Source organism: Ovis canadensis, chromosome X (assembly GCF_042477335.2).
Source record: "Ovis canadensis isolate MfBH-ARS-UI-01 breed Bighorn chromosome X, ARS-UI_OviCan_v2, whole genome shotgun sequence".
NCBI classification, from domain to species: Eukaryota; Metazoa; Chordata; class Mammalia; order Artiodactyla; family Bovidae; genus Ovis; species Ovis canadensis.
Window position 1 is genome coordinate 100,282,501 of NC_091727.1, and position 20,466 is coordinate 100,302,966.

Here is a 20,466-nt window from a genome sequence, read left to right on the forward strand (position 1 = left end):
AAACTGTGCAAGAGAATAAAAAAATTAAGACATGGGTACTTGGATTATCAACACAAAAGTCTGAGATACTATTAAAGGCATTTTAAGTGATGTTGGCACCTTTCCTAGTTGTTTCATTTGTAAATTACTATCTCTGTAGTCTACTTGACGAAGACTACAAGTATATATAGCAAAGGAAGTACCAGATAACAATAAACAGAATAAAAACCAACAGTCAACTAATAATCTAACAACAGAATCAAATTTTCTTTTACTATACAGATGAACATAAGGATATGTACTCAAATCACATTATCATTTAATGTCAAAACAAATCAAGAACAAATCCAACTCACATCCATCCTCCTGGCTCTTAGAGAAAAGAACAATTGTACAATGAAACAAATGTAGTTATATCTTCCTACCAGTCAATGTGAGGCACACATAGGAATGAGGAAAATTTTGAACTTGGAAGTTTGAAGTGGTATGGGTTCCATAACATAAAAAGATAGAGCCAAAAATTACTATACTATCAGACGACTGTTGAAGTACTCAGAAGGCTGAAGAAACCAAATCTGCACTCTAGCTGGCACCACCAGTACCCAAGTGAAATGTTAAGTTTAACAATTTAGAGGGATTGGAACATACACACAAATAAAAAATGGGAAAGAAAACAGTTTAAATAAATAATTTAAAAAATAACACTCAAATTACACAATGCAGACACGGTTTGCATCACTGGCTTGCAAATCTATTAGTGTGCGATAAGTATCCTTTTTTTTCCACCTGTACCACAAGACTTTGATTAACAGGGTACTCTGACCAAAAAGTTTACAGAACCAAGTTTAACATCCGTCATTTTACTTCCAAGCTGAAACTGAATGCTTAAAAATTTACAGGTACTCTAAATAAATAGGCACAGATCCTTTCCATCCAAATTCTGTGCTCCTCCTGTCATATTCCTGTAGTGATATGGTTCAAATATACGTGTCTAGGACCAACTTTAGTAGGAAAGAAAAAAAAAAAGATGCAACCTTAATCAGTAAAAATTTACCAATTTATCAATTTTTTTCAACTCAAGAAGTTGCATTTTGCACCTAGCACATCAGTTAACCATCTGAATTCCTAGGATAAGATTGAGACTACCTTGAGATTAACATCGATTGAATTTGCTCTTGATGTTTTTCTCTTTGCAATAAAAAGCAGTCACTGACATAAACCAACTGCAACCTTCATAGATAAAATTAATAAGGCATAAAAAGGACTTAAGAATTAAATTACATTGAAGACATCTTCCTAAAGATTTCCGTTCCTTTACACGTCGGTTCTGCCACAGACACAACAAAAAGAAACGTCACAACCAGAGGGGCTCTAACCCAGGACCTCAGCAAAGAAAACGTGAAAGGAGCGCCCCGCGAGGCTGGCCAGGTGGGCCCGCTGTGCAGCGGCGCCCGGGCGACTCTTACCTTGGGGAACCAAGCCTTCTTGTCTAGGTCCCACTCGTACGGGGTGTCAGTCGGCTGCTGCCCGAAAGAATCGGTTTCTCCACCGGGATCTTTCTCGGTGTCGTCGTCCTTGGTGTCTCCGTACAATTCTTGCATTCGCAACTGCTCATCAAACTCGTCATTCGCATCCAAGTTGTTGCCGCTCATGTTGCCCACTTAGCCTAGAGGCAAGGTCCGGTCGAGCGAAGAGGCCGAGCTGATGCTGGAGGGGAACAGAGAAAAGGAGGTTGGCCACACTCAGCTCGCTCCCCACCGCCCCCCGGCCCGCCTCCCCGCGGCGCCCCAGCAGCCCCCGGGAAGTCAGGGCCACTCGGCGGCCGCACCGCCCCCCGCTCCGCCCGCTGCCCGCCCGCCGCGCGCGCGCGCGCGTCGCAGGTCCCGGCCCCGCCGCGCCACCGCCCACCTGATTCGCCCCGCCGGGCCTCGCCGCCGCTGCCCGATCCGGGTCGAGGCGGGAGCGCGCACGCGCGCCGCCGCCACCGCCGCCGACCGGGTCTGAGGCAACTGCGGCTCCCGCGTCAACGTCTGGAAACCACTTGGAAACCGAGGCCCGCTCAGGATGACGAAGTCGCCATTGTTGGCGCGTCGCGTCGTCGCGGGGCGCACCGGCACGCCCCCAGTGGCGTCAGTAGGAGCCGACACGGGCCAGAGGCGTGGGGCCCCGGGGGCGGGGCTCCGGGAGCTGCGCTGCTGCCGAGAGGAGATGCTCAGCAGGGCTGTCCTGGCGCGGGGGCCGCGGGGAGCGCAGGGCCTACGGCCTCTTGGGAACGTTGGGCTCCGCGGGGTCCGCAGCGGGGCGGTAGCCCAAAGGCGTGGGAAGATTCCCACTCGGCCGGCGCCGGAGCAGGCGTCGAGGCGGCCGCCATCTTGGGGGAGTGGACGGGACAGGCGGGACAGGACGCGCTGCGACAGAAAGATGCGCCTCCTTCTCCCAGAGGCCCCTCCTCCGCGTGGGAAACGAGTCTTTCACTTGTTTCGTGAAGACTTCCCTAGGAGAGCCGGGTTAGCCCGAGCTGGTAGTACAGGGTCTGATGTATAGTGCGGGTGTGGTGAGTGAATGAATGAACGAACGAATGGTGAGTGGAAGGACCAAGCTTCTCTCCAAGTCTCTGCTCCGTCCTTTTCTTTCTGGTACCTTCCTCAGGCTGGAGATGACTCTGGAAAGGAAAGGCAACAGTTGCCTGTCCCTTGTTCTCCAAATTTCAGACTTGCTCAAGCTACAAATCTGAAACTGTAACGTCCAGTGTACACACCACCTTTACTGCCCCACTAACGTCGTTTTTTGATGTTTTAGGAAAAAAGTGCATGTGATAGAACTTACATGCATATTTATAGTGTAGATAACGAGTTTTATTGGGCTCATATACGTTTTGCTAAATATTTCTTTTAGGATCCAAAAATAGTATTCAGCTGTTTTCAGCAATGTGTTATTGAGCTTCCATTTCATTCCTGAATAGGTTCACAGCATAGGTGAACTAAGCAGTTCATAGGTATACTAAGCAGTCCTGCTTCACGTGACTCTGAGCGCCTGCTGTATCCACAGGCCCTTCCGAGCAGGTGGCCAAAAGTTGATGTTTAGCTCCTGTGTGACCCAGTTGGAGGCCTGTGAGGTGACTTGGTAGGGTAGCCCCGCATTCTAGACTGAGTTTGACTCACTGAGCCAGTAAGCCTCTCCCAGAAAGAGGGACGAGTAGGAAATGTGGGCATGGGCAGAGTAGTCTTCTGTGGCCAAGTTCCGTATGGGTGAGAGGAGAAGCTGAGGCAGTGATAGAGGGTCATTGAGTCACCACTATAGTGGAGTTGGGAGCGAAACATGCTTGTAGCTATGATAGCATTCTGTTTGGCCATTGGGTCCCACAGTTTTGTTGTTACTGTTTAATGCTATTGTCCCTATGCGACCTGGTTCCTACGTTTATTTCCTTGTGGATTCCTAGAATTCAACCCCTAGTAACTGAGTTAATCTGGAAGTGTCTCTTTATAACCTGTTCTCACCCCCACCCCACCCCACCCCCCCCCCCCCCCCCGCAAGATTTTTTTTGCAAGAAACAGTCCAGGTAACAAGCAAAAGCGGGGAGGGCTGGGTCCTTTGTTATTATAAAGATAGTGGGTACCTCCTGAAACTCCAGGACTGGAATGTAGATAGGCTATACAAGGGCCTGCTGGACCCAGGAACCCAGAACCCAGTCAGCTGGCTTCTCCCTGACTGTTCTCTTCATCCTTCTCTTGTTCTCTGTGAAGGGTGGTCTGTGCCGTATTCCTGGCATAATAGGCCACCGGCTTCTTGGTGTATAAAAATTCATTAACCTACAAAAGCAGAGACTACCTGGCCAGAGGAGTCACCTACCTGGCCTAGGAAGTCTTCCTGGAAAATGACTGAGTTATACCAAACTAGGGATTTTTTTTTTTTAATGGCCCATTCAGGCTCACTCTGTTGGGGAATTTTCCTCTCCCCATTTTCTGTAATCCCAAGACTTAGTGGAAATAAAAGTAACTCCTTTTGACAAAAAATGTGATGGATCCCTGACTTAAGATGGTTATAATTGCATAAATTATTTAAACCCAAATTTGCTATTGTCAGTAGGAATGCCAGTGTTCGATGTTTTGTGGTACTATCAACCTCAATGACAAAGACTTAATCTAAGTTTGTGACTTTGGTTTCCTGCTTTGTAGCAGGAAAAAAATATGGTCCATTATTCTAAGCCTTGGGTCAGGGCAGACCCTGAGTAAAATTGAGAAGTATACAAAATTTATTTTTCATGTGTCCTCCCCCCACCCCACCCGCAATTTGGGAGCCTGTCCAAAAACAAAGAAATATTCCATAGTAGCTTTTCTGAACACAATAGTCAGTGTGAAACAAACTGTGGATTTCTTGTAAGGTTAGCTCTGACAAGGATAATCTGTTTTTTTTTTTTTAAAGACCACCCCCTCCAAAACAAAAAGCAAAGCCATGAATTTTAATCCCAATTAAATCAGTTTCTATCAGATCTTTAAGTTACCTAGGGATTACTCAGGATGAAAAAATCAAGTTCTTTGAGCTCTAGTTTTATCAACTGCTAAAAAGCTTGCTTAGCTTTTATTATCTGGTACTTTTGTGAAGTTATTTCTAAAATGTTATTCTTAGGAGAGTAAACGTGTAATTTTTACCCAGAGTAAGGAAAACAGTAAAATATTTTGGAGTTTGGGAACTTGAAAATACCCTTTGAAGTTAAAATGCGTTCTCAGTGATATTCTGTTAGTACTGTTTTTAGAATATAAAGTTACACAAAGTCATTGAAAACTTTATTTCATATTTATTTTTCTCCCCACTTATTACAACATCCAACTCAAAACAATATTAAGACAATTCTAACATCCCCTACTTTAAGTAAACCAATTTTGCTTAAATGTAAAGTCTAGTGTTAATACTATATCCCCTTTAGAAGCCACATCTTTAAGCAAAAATTCACAGTTACACAAGCCATTTAAGGAAAGCTCAAAGCTATCAAAAGCACACCCCAAAGTCAAGTTTTTGAAAATACAAATTTAACTATCGACAGTTAAAGGCTTTAATTTGCCCCAAGAAAACATTTTCTGAAACCACAGATCTAAAACTGACACATCTATTGACAAGTGTTTTGAAGTAATATTTATTACAACGTTATAGTGTTAGCAAGTAGGAACAGAGGATAGAAAATCAGAACCTTCCATCTGATTTCCAAGGGCAGAGATTAATTAGGTCACACTCTTATTAGAGGACTTAGGCACACATCAGTTTTAAGATAGTCAAGCAGAAAGATGATCTGATAACAACTAAACACCCAGGTGTTAGGGATTCCACGTGGTACTTCTGCATTTTTTAGAAAGAGGGCACTGCTTACCAGAAAGAAATTATTTTTCTCAAAGGATGAATTTCAGACAGTGACAACCTCACAGATTTTTTGACAGGGATCCTTCTTTGGAGCCCTCAAATGACACTAAACATGGCCAGTGATTCTGCCTATGAAGGAGACAGGTTCTTCACAATATCTGTGAAAGATAACTTTGCCCAAGTATCAGTCAATGGGAGTTGTAACTCCAGAACTACCCTAAATGAGTAAGTGCTGACCTAGTAAGGCAAACACCCAGCCCCAGATCCTTACTTAACACTGACCCCTCAACACTGTCATTGCCATTGCACAGCTTTAGTTCCAATGGAATAGAGATTAATGGAAAAGGGCAGTCAAGAACAAATTGTGTGAAATTTTATTTTTTAGGACTTCATTTTTTTTTAAGAAAATTGCAGAAGAGATGTTTTACCTCTCTTTGATCCCCTTTTCATATGCAAAGTATAATCTCTAGATTTACACCACATAATAAACACAAACACAGTTTTATGTAAATCACAAGAGTATATGAGAAATAAGCATCAGAGATGTGATGGAAACATATAAAGTTTTTAAGTGCCATGTGTACTTCACTTTATCTCCTATTTGGCCTCTGACATAGACAAATGTGTCACTATACCTAGTGGGGCTCCATTTTATTTAGAAAGCCCAGTAACGTTAATGCTTGTACATTGAAGAAAACTATGATTTGTCAAATTCTTCCCTCCTAAGATGCCACCACAATTTACAAGCCATTGAAAATTCTGGCACCATATACCTACGCATAGCTCAGAGTTGAACAGACACTCTGGGAGGAAAAAATACCATTTTTAATTGAAAAGCTAGACTCTGTCATCTTCCTTCTTCACACTGCCGCCAGTGAATGGGGACACACTAATTTCAGACATCTGAGTGCTTGCAGCACCCGGGACCCTTCCCATCACTGCTAGGTTGTCAAGAGGGGTATTAGCAGCAGTAGGGTCAGGCCTCCCTGCCTTGCAACAGAATAATTGAGCTTTAAAATGCTGCTGGAAGGTATTGCTCAGCCAGTAAAGAGCAAAGGGGTTTACACAAGAATTGCTGAAAGCCAGAATCCGAGAGATGATGGTGACAAATAAGTGAACGGTAGAGGAGTCCATATAGGTTTGAGAAGTGAATGAGCGGTAGAGATACAGAAGGTGATTCGGCAACCAGCAGAGAGCAAAGAGAGCCACCAGCACCAGAACTGTTTTGGCAATTCGCTTCCGGGATTCAATCTATAGAGAGAAGAAAAATGACAGCAACAACAACCAAAAACCAAGAACCCATCGACAAACAAAACACCCCCAAAAAGAAAACACTGAGCTGGCAGAGATTTTAAAAAGCCATTTTCTAGATTAACTGAGAAATTTATAGTTAACAGGCTGGTGTCTCTTTGCACACGCAAGTGTGGGAAGGCAGCCTGTGGGTACAGAATACAGCAAGTGAATTGACATAGTAACCTGTGATGTTGGTCTCTGATTAGCTCTAATTCAGGCTCCTGTCTCTGGTTTTGAGATACTCTAGGGTGTCTCTATCTCAAGGAGTGTTGTGGAACCTTTGAAGATTTAATTTTATTAAGAAATAAATGCTGTACAAAACTTTTAACTGCATCAGCAGAGGCTGACTAAGTTTGAACAGTCTTCTGGGGATTGTGAAAGTTGACAAACTTGTACCTAAAATTGTTTTTAATGTATAGGAATTCTACCCATATAATCAGGGGAATAAAAACCAATGTGCCATCCTTCATATATGAAAATAATCCTACCTACACCTCTTAATAAGAGAAATGACCCCAAAGAAGTGAAGGCATTGCCTGTAGTCACAGATAGAGCAAAGAAAACTGTTCACATGGGCATGAAAATGCAACTTTATAAAATGGTGAATAAATAAATAAAATACAACTTTAGCCTCCTGAGCTAGCCTCCTGAGCACCACTGTTGAACCAACTGAAAGGACTAGCTTGAAAAAAAAGCACTGAGCTCTCCATGTACTGGTCAAGAGGTAAATGGAATCATCTCCTACCCAAGAAAGATAGAAATCCTGTTGGGTTTTTTTTTTTTTTTTAATTAAGTGGAACAATGTTTTGTCAATATTCTTTTTATTCCATTCATATTTATGAGAGGAGAGCACACCTGGGTCTTGCAATGGTCTTAATCAAGCTACTGTGAGTCATTGTGTTCTCTTGCCACTGGCGCTGGGTCCCTCGAGACCCTCTACCCCCAGTCTGCTCATCTATGTGTAAGTGGTTTGCATTGAATAATGTTATGGCTTCTTGCCAGTTCTACCATCCTGCGTTTTTCTATCATTCTGTTATACTTTCTAAAACAAAAGATGCTTCACTTTATAGTCTCATCTTGTGTGATGTTTCTCACTGTTCTATGGGGTGAATTTTGACTTACCCCAAACTTCAGCTGCCCCTTTTCTAGTAATAACAGTCCTACCATTTACTGAACATTTACTATGCAGTAGGAACTATGTTAAGCATTTCATATATATCATCCAGTCCTCATTTTCATTTTATACATGAGGAAAGTGAGGCTCAGAGAAGTTAAGTAGCTTGCTCAAGATTGTTCAGCTGGTATGGAATTAAATCCTGGGTCTGACAGACTCCGGAGCCCATGATCATAGCAAAAGTATGATACCGCTATTATATTTATTGTCCAAAGGTGCAAAATGAGGCATTTCCCTTCTAAATACATGCATGAGTCCTGATGAATACATACCTGCTTGCGGGCATGCCTTTGTTCCTCAGTAGGTATGTTCAAGGTGCTTTTGTAAAGAGTTCTAGCAATCAGAGAATAATAGACAGAGATAATCGAAAGTGGAATAATGTAGAATACTAAGAAGCACAGAAGAGAATGTATCTCTTGCAGGAGCCTCTCAGAAACAGGGTAAGAGGCACACGCTTTAAATGTTACATTTTTGTCAGGATCTTGAAAAGTATATACATTTGAAAATATAGCCTCCGGTAGAGCAATGATCATAGACACGATCCAGATGCAGCCAGCTTTGGCACAGGTCTTCAGGATGGCATTGGGGGGCTGACGCTCCAAGGGCTTCACAACTGCCTTGTATCTAGAAACATATAATCACAGCAAAAGGCAAAATCAATATAAAAATGACAGAATCTAAAAATTAGAAGTGACCTTAGTGATCATCCAGTTGTACCTCCTATCCATATGTATATAACCAACTCAACATTAACTAGCTGAAATTGGCTAGGATTTCCAATACACATAATACATCCCAGTAATTTTTATTTATGCTAATCACTTTTTCCTTTTATTCACTGTTGAGATAGTCCAGATTTGCAATTTATATGATTTTCTTGTAGATCCTCTATTTAGGGCAAATAAATATTTTTTGGCATGATTTTGTGTGTGATGGAGAGTAATTCATTACCTGTGTATTACCTTAAGTGTTCTAAAAGACTTCATTTTTAAGTAAGTGACTGATATTAAATCTAATTCTCCTTTCTTCATGAGTGAGCAGACATCAACCTTACTATAAAAGAATTCTATGAGTTTATGCAGAAAAGAGGAGAGGGTTAATTTCTTCCCTGTTCAAATGCTAATTTCTTGCCCAAGCCAATCTGTAGGTAGTTTCAGGGCAAGGCAAGGGTGAAATCGAAAAACCCTATACCCATCCAAAGATGCTTCCTTATTCTGACAAATCTACCTCAAAATCTATATAGCCTTTAGGTAAATCTGTCCTCAAACAGAATATAAAACCAGTCAAAGAAAATTCTATAAAAGACACAAGGAAAGATTTTCTTCCTCTCAGATCCTGGAATCTGAAGAAGCTTTTCCTTCTGGTACCGCCAGACATTGATTACTTACCGGCTTCTCGCAGGCTTTATAAAGCATCATTTTAAACATTTGGAGCCTCAATTTTTTTATGCTTTCACAGTTATTATTCTACAATAGGCGCACAGAAAAACACAGTACTTAGGCTGAAAATATCCTAACAGAGTCCAAACACCCTGACTGCCAGAGGTTCTCATACACTCCATTCATACAGCTCTAAAAGTCAACCGGGATTAATTTATGTCTCTGGAAACGAGAATGTCATTGAACGCTTATAGAAAAAAAACAAATACAATTAAGTCACAACATTACATTGAGTTACCAGGAAGCCAAAAGCCTCGCCGTTTTTTCACCATTAATTAATTTGATTCATTTCAAGTAAATTAGACGCATGTATCTTTTTAACCATTCTTCCGGTAGACAGTAATGTATATGCGGTCAATTTCACACCTATGCTGATGTTTTAATGTTGACAATATTGCACCACTAGGCTGCACTCATGTATAAAGCAAAAATTGTTTTTCACCTGGAACAATTTGCCTTAATAAACTGAGGGGAGGGGGGAGACCGTTCGGTATTCTTTCAAACAAACAATTACAGTTCAAAGAAAATAAACGATCCCCGAAGCACAGTTTCAATCTCTCCTCCGATGCTAACACAGAAATTTTAACATTCTCATATCAACTTTTATTTAAAATGCCTCCCGATTTCCCAATCTTACATCCCGGTTACAGAGTGTGAGAAAAGCAGCAGAGTAACCAGTAAACGCTACATACAAGCTTTCCTTTCTTTTTGTCTAATTTCACATCCTGGCAAATAGAACTGAGAAAAGAAACCCACCTGTCAGCACTGAGAATTGTTAACGTGAACACTGATACACCGACAGAAGTGAGCCGGATGAAAGAGAGCACCTTACATCCAATTCTTCCGAACAGCCATCCCTCTGCCAGGTAGTGGGTTACATCGACTGGCACACAAGTTAGCAGAAGTAAAAGATCTCCAAAAGCCAGGCTGGTGATGAAAATATTGGGAACTGTTTGCATGGATTTGGTCTTGAAAAAGACTTTGATGAGAATAGCATTTCCAAGGATGCCCACTGAAATGATCACGGCATAAGTGATATAGATGGCACACAATGCTTCTATTCCTGGAGAGTTGTCTCCGGTCCTTCTTTTATTTGTGGAATCATTAGGGACGACGGAGCTCGATGATTCTGTGTCATTTGTGGTTGAAATTAAAGTCTGATTAGGTGACTGAGGCTGCCTTTGAGACATTTCTTCTAAAGCCTATGCCTTGAAAATTTCTTCTGCTCAGTTCAAATGTAGTTGATTGTCACGTCTAATGCCTACGTCTAGTAATGAGATGGTAGAGGAACAGAGCAGAATGGCAGGCAAATCCAAGACACTCAGATACTCCTTTCCTTCAGTTGTTCTGTGTCTCCCAGCATGCTTGGCTAAATGCTTACTGATCTGGCACTAGAGGGTGGGAGGTGGAGGAGTTTTATTGACGTTTCCATGACAGAAGGAGGGGGGTATTGGAAATGCTCTGCAGTTGCTTATTCTTTCCTGTTGGGGAGTCTTAGGACTACCCAGGTGTTATTAAATAATACTTATTGTATACTAGAATCACTCTGCTTCCATATCTAGCCACGAAGATCTGTATGGATTTTGTCAATTTTCATCCTTTTCTCTGCATTCAGCAGGTGGCCTAGTGTGCTCTCTTTGACAGGAAATAAACATGTATGTCCCCTGAAGCACAAACTTGAATCCACTCCTCCAGGTTTAATATCAAAGAGGTGCTGAAGCAACAAATTATGTCACAACCGAGGAGGGATAATTCAGGTGACCTGGGCTTATCACCTGATTCTGACGCATGGTAATTCCCAATCCTGCGTATTACCAGGGCCCTGCTACACAAACAATATCAAAGCAACCTTTAAGAGATGACAAATCCAGGCAAACCACCAATTGCTTTGTCTCTAAATGTCCTAATAAAACACCATTTACTGTGTGACTTGCTGTTTTAATGCCATGTATTTTTGTAAACGTTGTTTGGGGTTTCTCCCTTTAGAAATGGTTAAAAAGGAACCTGCCTGGTTGCAAAAGAAAACAACGGAGAACACAACTCAAGGTTCTGACGCAAAAGGACTTCTAAGAATGAAAATCATTCTTTTCAAGTGAGGGAATGCCTCAGGTTATTCTAGAGGTGATGGGCATGTAGATAATGTTTATATTAACCCAAGGACGCAGAAAATAAAAACAATCCTCATAGTACCAGCAAGAAATGCCCCTTGTTACAGAAAATGTATGTGATTTCTGTGTGTATATGCGGGGTGGGGGGTTGTTTGGGAGTGGGAGGCGAGCAGTTTAAAGGCATTGGATAATATTACCTGCTCAGAAATATTCTCTGAAATGATCAAACCCAGAGGATAATCTCTCAGCTAGAAGAAACTTTTTGTAGTAAGGTGCTTATAAATATATCCAGATCAGAATCAGTCTGGAAAGTGATATGACAGACAGTAATATATTTGGTTAGCCAATGAACAGGAGCAGCAAACAAAGATTACTTTTATACTGACAGAATAATAAGCATGATAAATTCTACAGGGAAAGTGAATTGGGTGAATCGAATCAATTATCTGGCTAATTTGAACAACCTAAACCACACCTATTCTCCACCCCCTTATGAAATTATCCTCAAAGCTTGAATTACCCAGTGAAATAACTGTTTTTGATGGGAATGAGGAGGGGGGATGTTTGGATTACCCCAAACCCCTGAACTTTGAGGTATATCAGTTCAGTTTAGTTCAGCCGCTCAGTCGTGTCCGACTCTTTGTGACCCCATGAATTGCAGCACGCCAGGCCTCCCTGTCCATCACCACCTCCCAGAGTTCACTCAAACTCACGTTCATCGAGTCAGTGATGCCATCCAGCCATCTCATCCTCTGTCGTCCCCTTCTCCTCCTGCCCCCAATCCCTTCCAGCATCAGAGTCTTTTCCAATGAGTCAACTCTTCGCATGAGGTGGCCAAAGTATTGGACTTTCAGCTTTAGCATCATTCCTTCCAAAGAACACCCAGGGCTGATCTCCTTCAGAATGGACTGGTTGGATCTCCTTGCAGTCCAAGGGCCTCTTAAGAGTCTTTTCCAACACCACAGTTCAAAAGCATAAATTCTTTGGTGCTCAGCTTTCTTCACAATCCAACTCTCACATCCATACGTGACCACTGGGAAAACCATAGCCTTGAATAGATGGACCTTTGTTGGCAAAGTAATATCTCTCCTTTTGAATATGCTATCTAGGTTGGTCATAACTTCCCTTCCAAGGAGTAAGCATCTTTTAATTTCATCGCTGCAATCACCATCTGCAGTGATTTGGGAGCCCCCCAAAATAAGGTCTGATGCTGTTTCCACTGTTTCCCCATCTATTTCCCATGAAGTGATGGGACCAGATGCCATGATCTTCGTTTTCTGAATGTTGAGCTTTAAGCCAAATTTTTCACTCTCTCTTTCACTTTCATCAAGAGGCTTTTTAGTTCCTCTTCGCTTTCTGCCATAACGGTGGTGTCATCTGCATATCTGGGGTTATTGATATGTCTCCTGGCAATCTTGATTCCAGCTTGTGCTTCTTCCAGCCCAGCATCTCTCATGATGCATTTAAGTTAAATAAGCAGGGTGACAATATATAGCCTTGATGTACTCCTTTTCCTGTTTGGAACCAATCTGTTGTTCCATGTCCAGTTCTAACTGTTGCTTCCTGACCTGCATATAGGTTTCTCAAGAGGCAGGTCAGGTGGTCTGGTATTCCCATCTCTTTCAGAATTTTCCACAGTTTATTGTGATCCACACAGTCAGAGGCTTTGGCATAGATGTATATACCCTTAAGTAATTTCATGCACTGGGCTACTTCTTAAAGATCTGCTCTACAGAAAATGGCTCTCCATTGTATCATTCATCTGTTGATGGACATCTAGGTTGCTTCCTTGTCCTGGCTATTGTAAATATTTCTGCAGTGAACACTGGGGCAGATGTGTCTTTTAGAATTGTGATTTTCTCAGGTATATGCCCAGTAGTGGGATTGCTGGGTCATACAGTAGATTTCGACTTCTTAGGTGGCACTATCGGTAAAGAACCCACCTGCCAATGCAGGAGACATAAGAAGACTCGGATTTGATCCCTGGGTTGGGAAGATTCCTTGGAGGAGGGCATGGAAACAACCCACTCCAGTATTCTTGCCTGGAGAATCCCATGGACAGAGGAGCCTGGTGGGCTATTGTCCATGGGGTTGCAAAGTCAGACACGACTGAAGTGATTTAGCATGCAGCATGGCAGGTTTATTCCTAGTTTTTTTAAGCAATCTCCAAAACGTTCTCCATAGTGGCTGTATCAGTCTACGTTCCCACCAACAGTGCTAGAGGGTTCCCTTTTCTCCATATTTTCTCCCGCATTTATTGTTTGTAGATTTTTTGTTGATGGCCATTCTGACTGGTGTGAGGTGATATCTCATTGTAATTTTGATTTCCAATTCTCTAATAATGAGTGATATTGAGCATCTTTTCCTGTGTTTATTTGCCATCTGTATGTCTTCTTTGGAGAAATATCTGTTTAAGTCTTCTGCCTATTTTTTGATTGGGTTGTTTGTTTTTCTGACATTGAGCTGTATGTGCTGCTTATACATTTTGGAGATTAACCCTTTGCCAATTGTGTTTACAATTATTTTCTCCCATTCTGAAGGGAATATTACTCAGCTATAAAAAAAAAAGAATGAATTTAAGTCAGCTGTAGTGAGGTGGCTGAAACTGGAGCCTCTTATACAGAGTGAAAAGAGAAAAACAAGTATTATATATTAACACATATATATGGAATCTAGAAAAGTGGTACTGATGAATCTAGCACAGAATGGACTTGTGGACACAGCTGGGGAAGGCAAGAGTGGGAGGAATTGAGGAAGTAGCATCAGCATACGCACACTATCATGTGTAAAATAGTGGGAAATTGATGAATAATGCAGGGAGTCCAGCCTGGTGCTCTGTGATGACCTAGATGGGTGGGATGGGGAGAAGGGAGGGAGGCTCTGGAGGGAAGGGATATATCTGGTGGCTCAGATGGTAAAGAATCTGCCTGCAATGCACGAGACCCAGGTTTGATCCCTGGATTGGGAAGATCCCCTGGAGAAGGGAATGGTAATCCACTCCAGTATTCTTGCCTGGAGACTACCATGGACAGAGGAGCCTGGTGGTGGTCACAAAGAGTTGGACACGACTGAGTGACTAACCCTATCACCTTCACCCTTTCGTGTGTGTGTATATATATATATATTTGTGTTGGTTTCTGCCATGCAACAACATGAATTAGTCATAATTATATATACATATATATTACTTATTATATGGCAAAAAACCAACACAAAATTGTAAAGCAATTTTCCAACAATTAAAAAATAAATTAATTAAAAACAAAACAGCTCTCTATACTGTCCACATTTTGTTCTCACAAAGCTAATGATAAAATCTCTTTGGGATTCCTAGGTAGCATTTAGCAGAGAGTGAACAGTATCCCCCAATTCACACCTCAGCTGATGGCCGCACAGCACTGTTTAGTAAGAAAAAAACCCTTGTGTGTGGGTTTTAAAATTATCTGAATTCCAAAGATATCAGGCACGCTTGCCTTGGGCTGCAGCCACCAGTGTGTCTTCCCTCCTTCCTCTGCCCTCTGGTCTGAAAAGGTCAGGAGAGAGCAGGGATGTCCCAGGTGCTGCTGGTGTTTTGGGCTCTTTAAATTTCCAGAATTCCAGCAGATCAGAGATAGAAGTGATCTTCGAGATGATGACAACAAATCCTCAATTTTTTTCAGAGGCAAAAATGAGGTTCAGAGGGGGACAGTATCTCATGCAAGGTCACACAAGCATTCTATAGCAGAGCTAACATGAAAAGTTCCCTCTGGGTTCTGAAAGATTAAAAATCAGTGTCAAGTGCTGAAAACCCCTCAGCTCCTGACCATGAGCCATATTCGCTCATTTACATTGTGGACATAGGTTTTCCATGTGTTTGTTAACTAAAGAGTAAGAGATCTCCAGGCTAACAAATCATGATAGATACTCTAAATGCATCTACTTATGCTTCATTGACTATGCCAAAGCCTTTGACGGTGTTCAGTTCAGCTCAGTTCAGTCGCTCAGTGATGTCCGACTCTTTGCCATCCCATGGACTGCAGCACACCAGCCTTCCCTGTCCATCATCAACTCCCGGAATTTACTCAGACTCATATCCATCAATCAGTGATGCCATCCAACCATCTCATCCTCTGTCATCCCCTTCTCCAACTGCCTTCAATCTTTCCCAGCATTAAGGCCTTTTTAAGTGAGTCAGTTCTTTCCATCAGGAGGCCAAAGTATTGGAGTTTCAGCTTCAATATCAGTCCTTTCAATGAAGATTCGGGACTGATTTCCTTTAGGATTGACTGGTTGGATCTCCTTGCAGTCAAAGGGACTCTCAAGAGTCTTCTCCAACACCACACTTCAAAAGCATCAATTCTTCGGCACTCAGCTTTCTTTATGGTCCAACTCTGACATCCATACATGACCACTGGTAAAACCATAGCCTTGACTAGATGGACCTTTGTTGGCAAAGTGATGTCTCTACTTTTTAATATGCTGTCTAGGTTGCCATAACTTTTCTTCCAAGGAGTAAGGATCTTTTAATTTCATGGCTGCAATCACCATCTGCAGTGATTTTGGAGCCCCCAAAAATAAAGTCAGCCATTGTTTCCCATCTATTTCCCATGAAGTGATGGGACCACATGCCATGATCTTTGTTTTCTGAATGTTGAGCTTTAAGCCAACTTTTTCCCTCTCCTCTTTCACTTTCATCAAGAGGCTCTTTAGTTCTTCTTCACTTTCTGCCATAAGGGTGGTGTCATCTGCATATTTGAGGTTACTGATATTTCTCCCAGCAATCTTGATTCCAGCTTGTGCTTCTTCCAGCCCAGCATTTCTCATAATGTACTCTGCATATAAGTTAAATAAGCAGGGTGACAATATACAGCCTCAACGTACTCCTTTTCCTATTTGGAACCAGTCTGTTGTTCCATGTCCAGTTCTAACTATTGCTTCCTGACTTGCATACATATTTCTCAAGAGGCAGATCAGGTGGTCTGGTATTCCCATCTCTTTCAGAATTTTCCACAGCTTATTGTGATCCACACAGTCAAAGGTTTTGCATTGTCAATAAAGCAGAGATAAATGTTTTTCTGGAACTCTCTTGCTTTTTCAATGAAACAACAGATGTTGGCAATTTGATCTCTGGTTCCTCTGCCTTTTCTAAATCCAGTTTGAATATTTGGAAGTTCACAGTTCACATATTGTTGAAGCTGGGCTTGGAGAATTTGGAGCAATACTTTACCAGCATGTGAGATGAATACACTTGTGCAGTAGCTTGAGCATTCTTTGGCATTGCCTTTCTTTGGGATTGGAATGAAAACTGACTTTTTCCAGCCCTGTGGCCACTGTTGAGTTTTCCAAATTTGCTAGCATATTGAGTGCAGCACTTTCACAGCATCATCTTTTAGGATTTGAAATAGCTCAACTGGAATTCCATCATCTCCACTAGCTTTGTTCATAGTAATGCTTCCTAAGGCCCACTTGACTTTGCACTCCAGGATGTCTGGTTCTAGGTGAGTGATCACAGCGTCGTGATCATCTGGGTCATGAAGATTATTTTTATATAGTTCTTCTGTGTATTCTTGCCACCTCTTCTTAATATCTTCTGCTTCTGTTAGGTCCATACCATTTCTGTCCTTTATTGAGCCCATCTTTGCATGAAATGTTCCCTACTCTAATTTTCTTGAAGAGATCTCTAGTCTTTCCTATTTTATTGTTTTCCTCTATTTCTTTGCATTGATCGCTGAGGAAGGTTTTCTTACATATCCTCGCTGTTCTTTGGAACTCTGCATTAAGATGGGTATATCTTTCCTTTCCTCCTTTGCTTTTTTGCTTCTCTTCTTTTCACAGCTGTTTATAAGGCCTCCTCAGACAGCCATTTTGCTTTATTTCATTTCTTTTTCTTCGGGATGGTCTTGATCCTTGTCTCCTGTACAATGTCACGAACCTCTGTCCATAGTTCATCAGGCACTCTGTCTATCAGCTCTAGTCCCTTAAATCTATTCTCACTTCCAGTATAATCGTTAGGCATTTGGTTTAGGTCATACCTGAATGGTCTAGTGGTTTTCCCTACTTTCTTCAATTTAAGTCTGAATTTGGCAATAAGGAGTTCATGATCTGAGCCACAGTCAGCTCCCGGTCTTGTTTTTGCTGACTGTATAGAGCTTCTCCATCTTTGGCTGCAAAGAATATAATCAATTTGATTTCGGTGTTGACCATCTGGTGATGTCCATGTGTAGAGTCTTCTCTTGTGTTGTTGGAAGAGGGTATTTGCTATGACCAGTGTGTTCTCTTGGCAAAGCTCTATTAGCCTTTGCCCTGCTTCATTCTGTACTCCAAGGCCAAATTTGCCTGTTACCCCAGGTATTTCTTGACTTTCTAATTTTACATTCCAGTCCCCTATAATGAAAAGGACATCTTTTTTGGATGTTAGTTCTAGAAGGTCTTGTAGGTCTTCATAGAATCATTCAACTTCAGCTTCTTCAGCATTACTGGTCAAGGCATAGACTTGGATTACTGTGATATTGAATGGTGTGCATTGGAAACGAACAGAGATCATTCTGTCATTCTTTTTTTTTTTAATTTTTTTTAATTTTTTTAATTTTAAAATCTTTAATTCTTACATGCATTCCCAAACATGACCCCCCCTCCCACCTCCCTCCCCACAACATCTCATTCTGTCATTCTTGAGACTGCATCCAAGTACTGCATTTCAGACTCTTTTGTTGGCTATGAGGGCTAATCCATTTCCTCTGAGGGATTCTTACCCACAGTAGTAGATATAATGGTCATCTGAGTTAAATTCACCCATTCCAGACCATTTTAGTTCATTGATTCCTAAAATGTCGACATTCACTCTTGCCATCTCCTGTTTGACCACTTCAGTTTGCCTTTATTCATGGACCTGACATTCCAGGTTTCTATGCAATATTGCTCTTAACAGCATCGGACCTTGCTTCTATCACCAGTCACATCCACAACTGGGTATTGTTTTTGCTTTAGCTCTATCTCTTCATTCTTTCTGGAGTTATTTCTCCACTGATCTCCAGTAGCGTATTGGGCATCTACTGACTTGGGGAGTTCATCTAAGACAAGAATACTGAAGTGGTTTGCTATTCCCTTCTCCAGTGGACCACATATTGTCAGAATTCTCTACCATGACCTGTCTGTGTGGATCACAACAAACTGTGGAAAATTCTTAAAGAGATGGGAATACCAGACCACCTGATCTGCTCTTGAGAAATCTATATACAGGTCAAGAAGCAACAGTTAGAACTGGTCATGGAACAACAGACTGGTTGCAAATCGGGAAAGGAATAGGTCAAGGCTGTATATTGTCATCCTGCTTATTTAACTTATATGCAGAGTACTTCATGAGAAACACTGGACTAGATGAAGCACAAGCTGAAATCAAGATTGCCAGGAGAAACTGCAATAAGCTCAGATATGCAGATGACACCACCCTTATGGCAGAAAGTGAAGAAGAATCAAAGAGCCTCTTGATAAAAGTGAAAGAGGAGAGTGAAAAAGTTGGCTTAAAGCTCAACATTCAGAAAACAAAGATCATGGCATGTGGTCCCATCACTTCATGGCAAATAGATGGGGAAACAGTGGAAACAATGGCTGACTTTATTTTTGGGGGCTCCAAAATCACTGCAGATGGTGATTGCAGCCATGAAATTAAAAGATCCTTACTCCTTGGAAGAAAAGTTATGATCAACCTAGACAGCATATTAAACAGCAGAGACATTACTTTGCCAGAAAGCTCCATCTAGTCAAAGCTATCGTTTTTCCCATAGTCGTGTATGGATGTGAGAGTTGTACTATAAAGAAAGCTGAGTGCCGAAGAATTGATGCTTTTGAAGTGTGGTGTTGGAGAAGACTCCTGAGAGTCCCTTTGACTGCAAGGAGATCCAACCAGTCAATCCTAAAGGAAATCAGTCCCGAATCTTCATTGAAAGGACTGATGTTGAAGCTGAAACTCCAATACTTTGGCCACCTGATGTGAAGAACTGAGTCATTTGAAAAGACCCTGATGCTGGAAAAGATTGAAGGCAGGAGAAGAAGGGGACGACAGAGGATGAGATGGTTGGATGGCATCACTGACTCAATGGACATGAGTTTGAGTAAATTCCAGGAGGTGGTGATTGACTAGGAGGCCTGGCATGCTGCAGTCCATGGGGTCGCAAAGAGTTGAACACAACTGAGCGACTGAACTGAACTTTACCCTGTAATTCACCCACATAGCATAACCATGTCTAGTTAATTGAGATCAAGTTGCAAGGCACTTAGCCTGTACTAGATGATTAAGTCCCTTTTTGTTTGTTTTTAGTGTACAACAGGTCAATCTTATCATCCAAGGTTTTCAAAATCAACTTCTTGGTTGTAGATTTGTTGCATAGTCGCTCAGTTGTGTCTGACTCTGTGCAATCCCGTGGACTGTAACCCGCCAGGCTCCTGCGTCCATTGATTCTCCAGGCAAGAATACTGGACTGGGTTGCCATTTACACATTGAACAAATAAATTACCAATCTTCTAAAGTTAGCTTTCATGGTTTCATGTCAATTCAGTTAATGTTAGCAAAATCGTTAAAAAATCTCCATGGAACTGGGCATCTAAGGATGCTGAAGAGATCTAATCTCCCTCTAAAGTGGCGGCAAGAGGGATTAGAAGACAATTGCTCAAGAGTCTGCAAACTTGGCTCTAATGTCCTCAGCCATCAGTTGAACAGGAAAGGGGATCTCACATTTTGGTTTGCCTCAGAATCGCCATTAAGGCATGTCAAAACACAAATTGCTGGGTCTCATGTCCAGTGTTTCTCATTTGATTGATCTGGAGTGGAGCCTGAGCATCTGTGTTTCTAACAGGTTCCTTGGTGATAACTGATTCTTCTGGTAGGAGACCACACTCTGAGAATTACTTTAATATGATAAAAATTAAAATAATCCAGTTGACCAGCTGAGATCGAAGAGAGATTTCTGTGGGTCTTCATTAAAGAAAGAGGAACTCTGGACTTCCCTGGTGGTTCAGTGTATAAAAATCTGCCTGACAACACAGGGGACATGGGTTCAAATCACTGGTCCCAGAAGATCCCACATGCCCTGAAGCAACTAAACTCGTGTGCCACAACTACTGGGCCCACTCGCTGCAACTCCTG

At 41.8% G+C, this 20,466-nt stretch overlaps 2 protein-coding genes across 2 annotated transcripts in view; both read right to left on the bottom strand.

Moving 5' to 3' along the window:
- Positions 1–2,374, bottom strand: part of HTATSF1 (HIV-1 Tat specific factor 1) — a 17,308-nt gene extending 14,934 nt beyond the window's left edge. Inside the window, exons 1-2 of the mRNA XM_070290688.1 lie at positions 1,888–2,374; positions 1,446–1,686 (exon numbers count right to left, since the gene is read on the bottom strand). Coding sequence (XP_070146789.1) covers positions 1,446–1,631 — 186 coding nt within the window. The 5' untranslated portion in view covers positions 1,632–1,686; positions 1,888–2,374. The remainder of the gene's footprint in view (positions 1–1,445; positions 1,687–1,887) is intronic.
- Positions 2,375–6,104: 3,730 nt separating this feature from the next.
- BRS3 (bombesin receptor subtype 3) lies at positions 6,105–10,568 on the bottom strand. The gene is made up of 3 exons (XM_070289650.1): positions 9,994–10,568; positions 8,071–8,422; positions 6,105–6,582 (listed from the first exon to the last, which is right to left on the bottom strand). The coding sequence occupies exons 1-3, from the start codon at positions 10,425–10,427 to the stop codon at positions 6,169–6,171; spliced, it is 1,200 nt and encodes a 399-aa protein (XP_070145751.1). The 5' UTR covers positions 10,428–10,568; the 3' UTR covers positions 6,105–6,168.
- Between the last annotated feature and the right edge of the window lie 9,898 nt (positions 10,569–20,466).

What these genes read in the sequence shown, in the direction of transcription:
- BRS3 (XM_070289650.1), bottom strand. Translation starts at nt 10,427, where the DNA reads ATGTCTCAAAGGCAGCCTCAGTCACCTAATCAGACTTTAATTTCAACC. An exon ending in ACAATTCTCAGTGCTGACAG is followed by an intron (nt 8,423 to 9,993) that starts GTGGGTTTCTTT and finishes ATATGTTTCTAG; the next exon opens with ATACAAGGCAGTTGTGAAGC. An exon ending in AAAGGCATGCCCGCAAGCAG is followed by an intron (nt 6,583 to 8,070) that starts GTATGTATTCAT and finishes TTCTCTCTATAG; the next exon opens with ATTGAATCCCGGAAGCGAAT.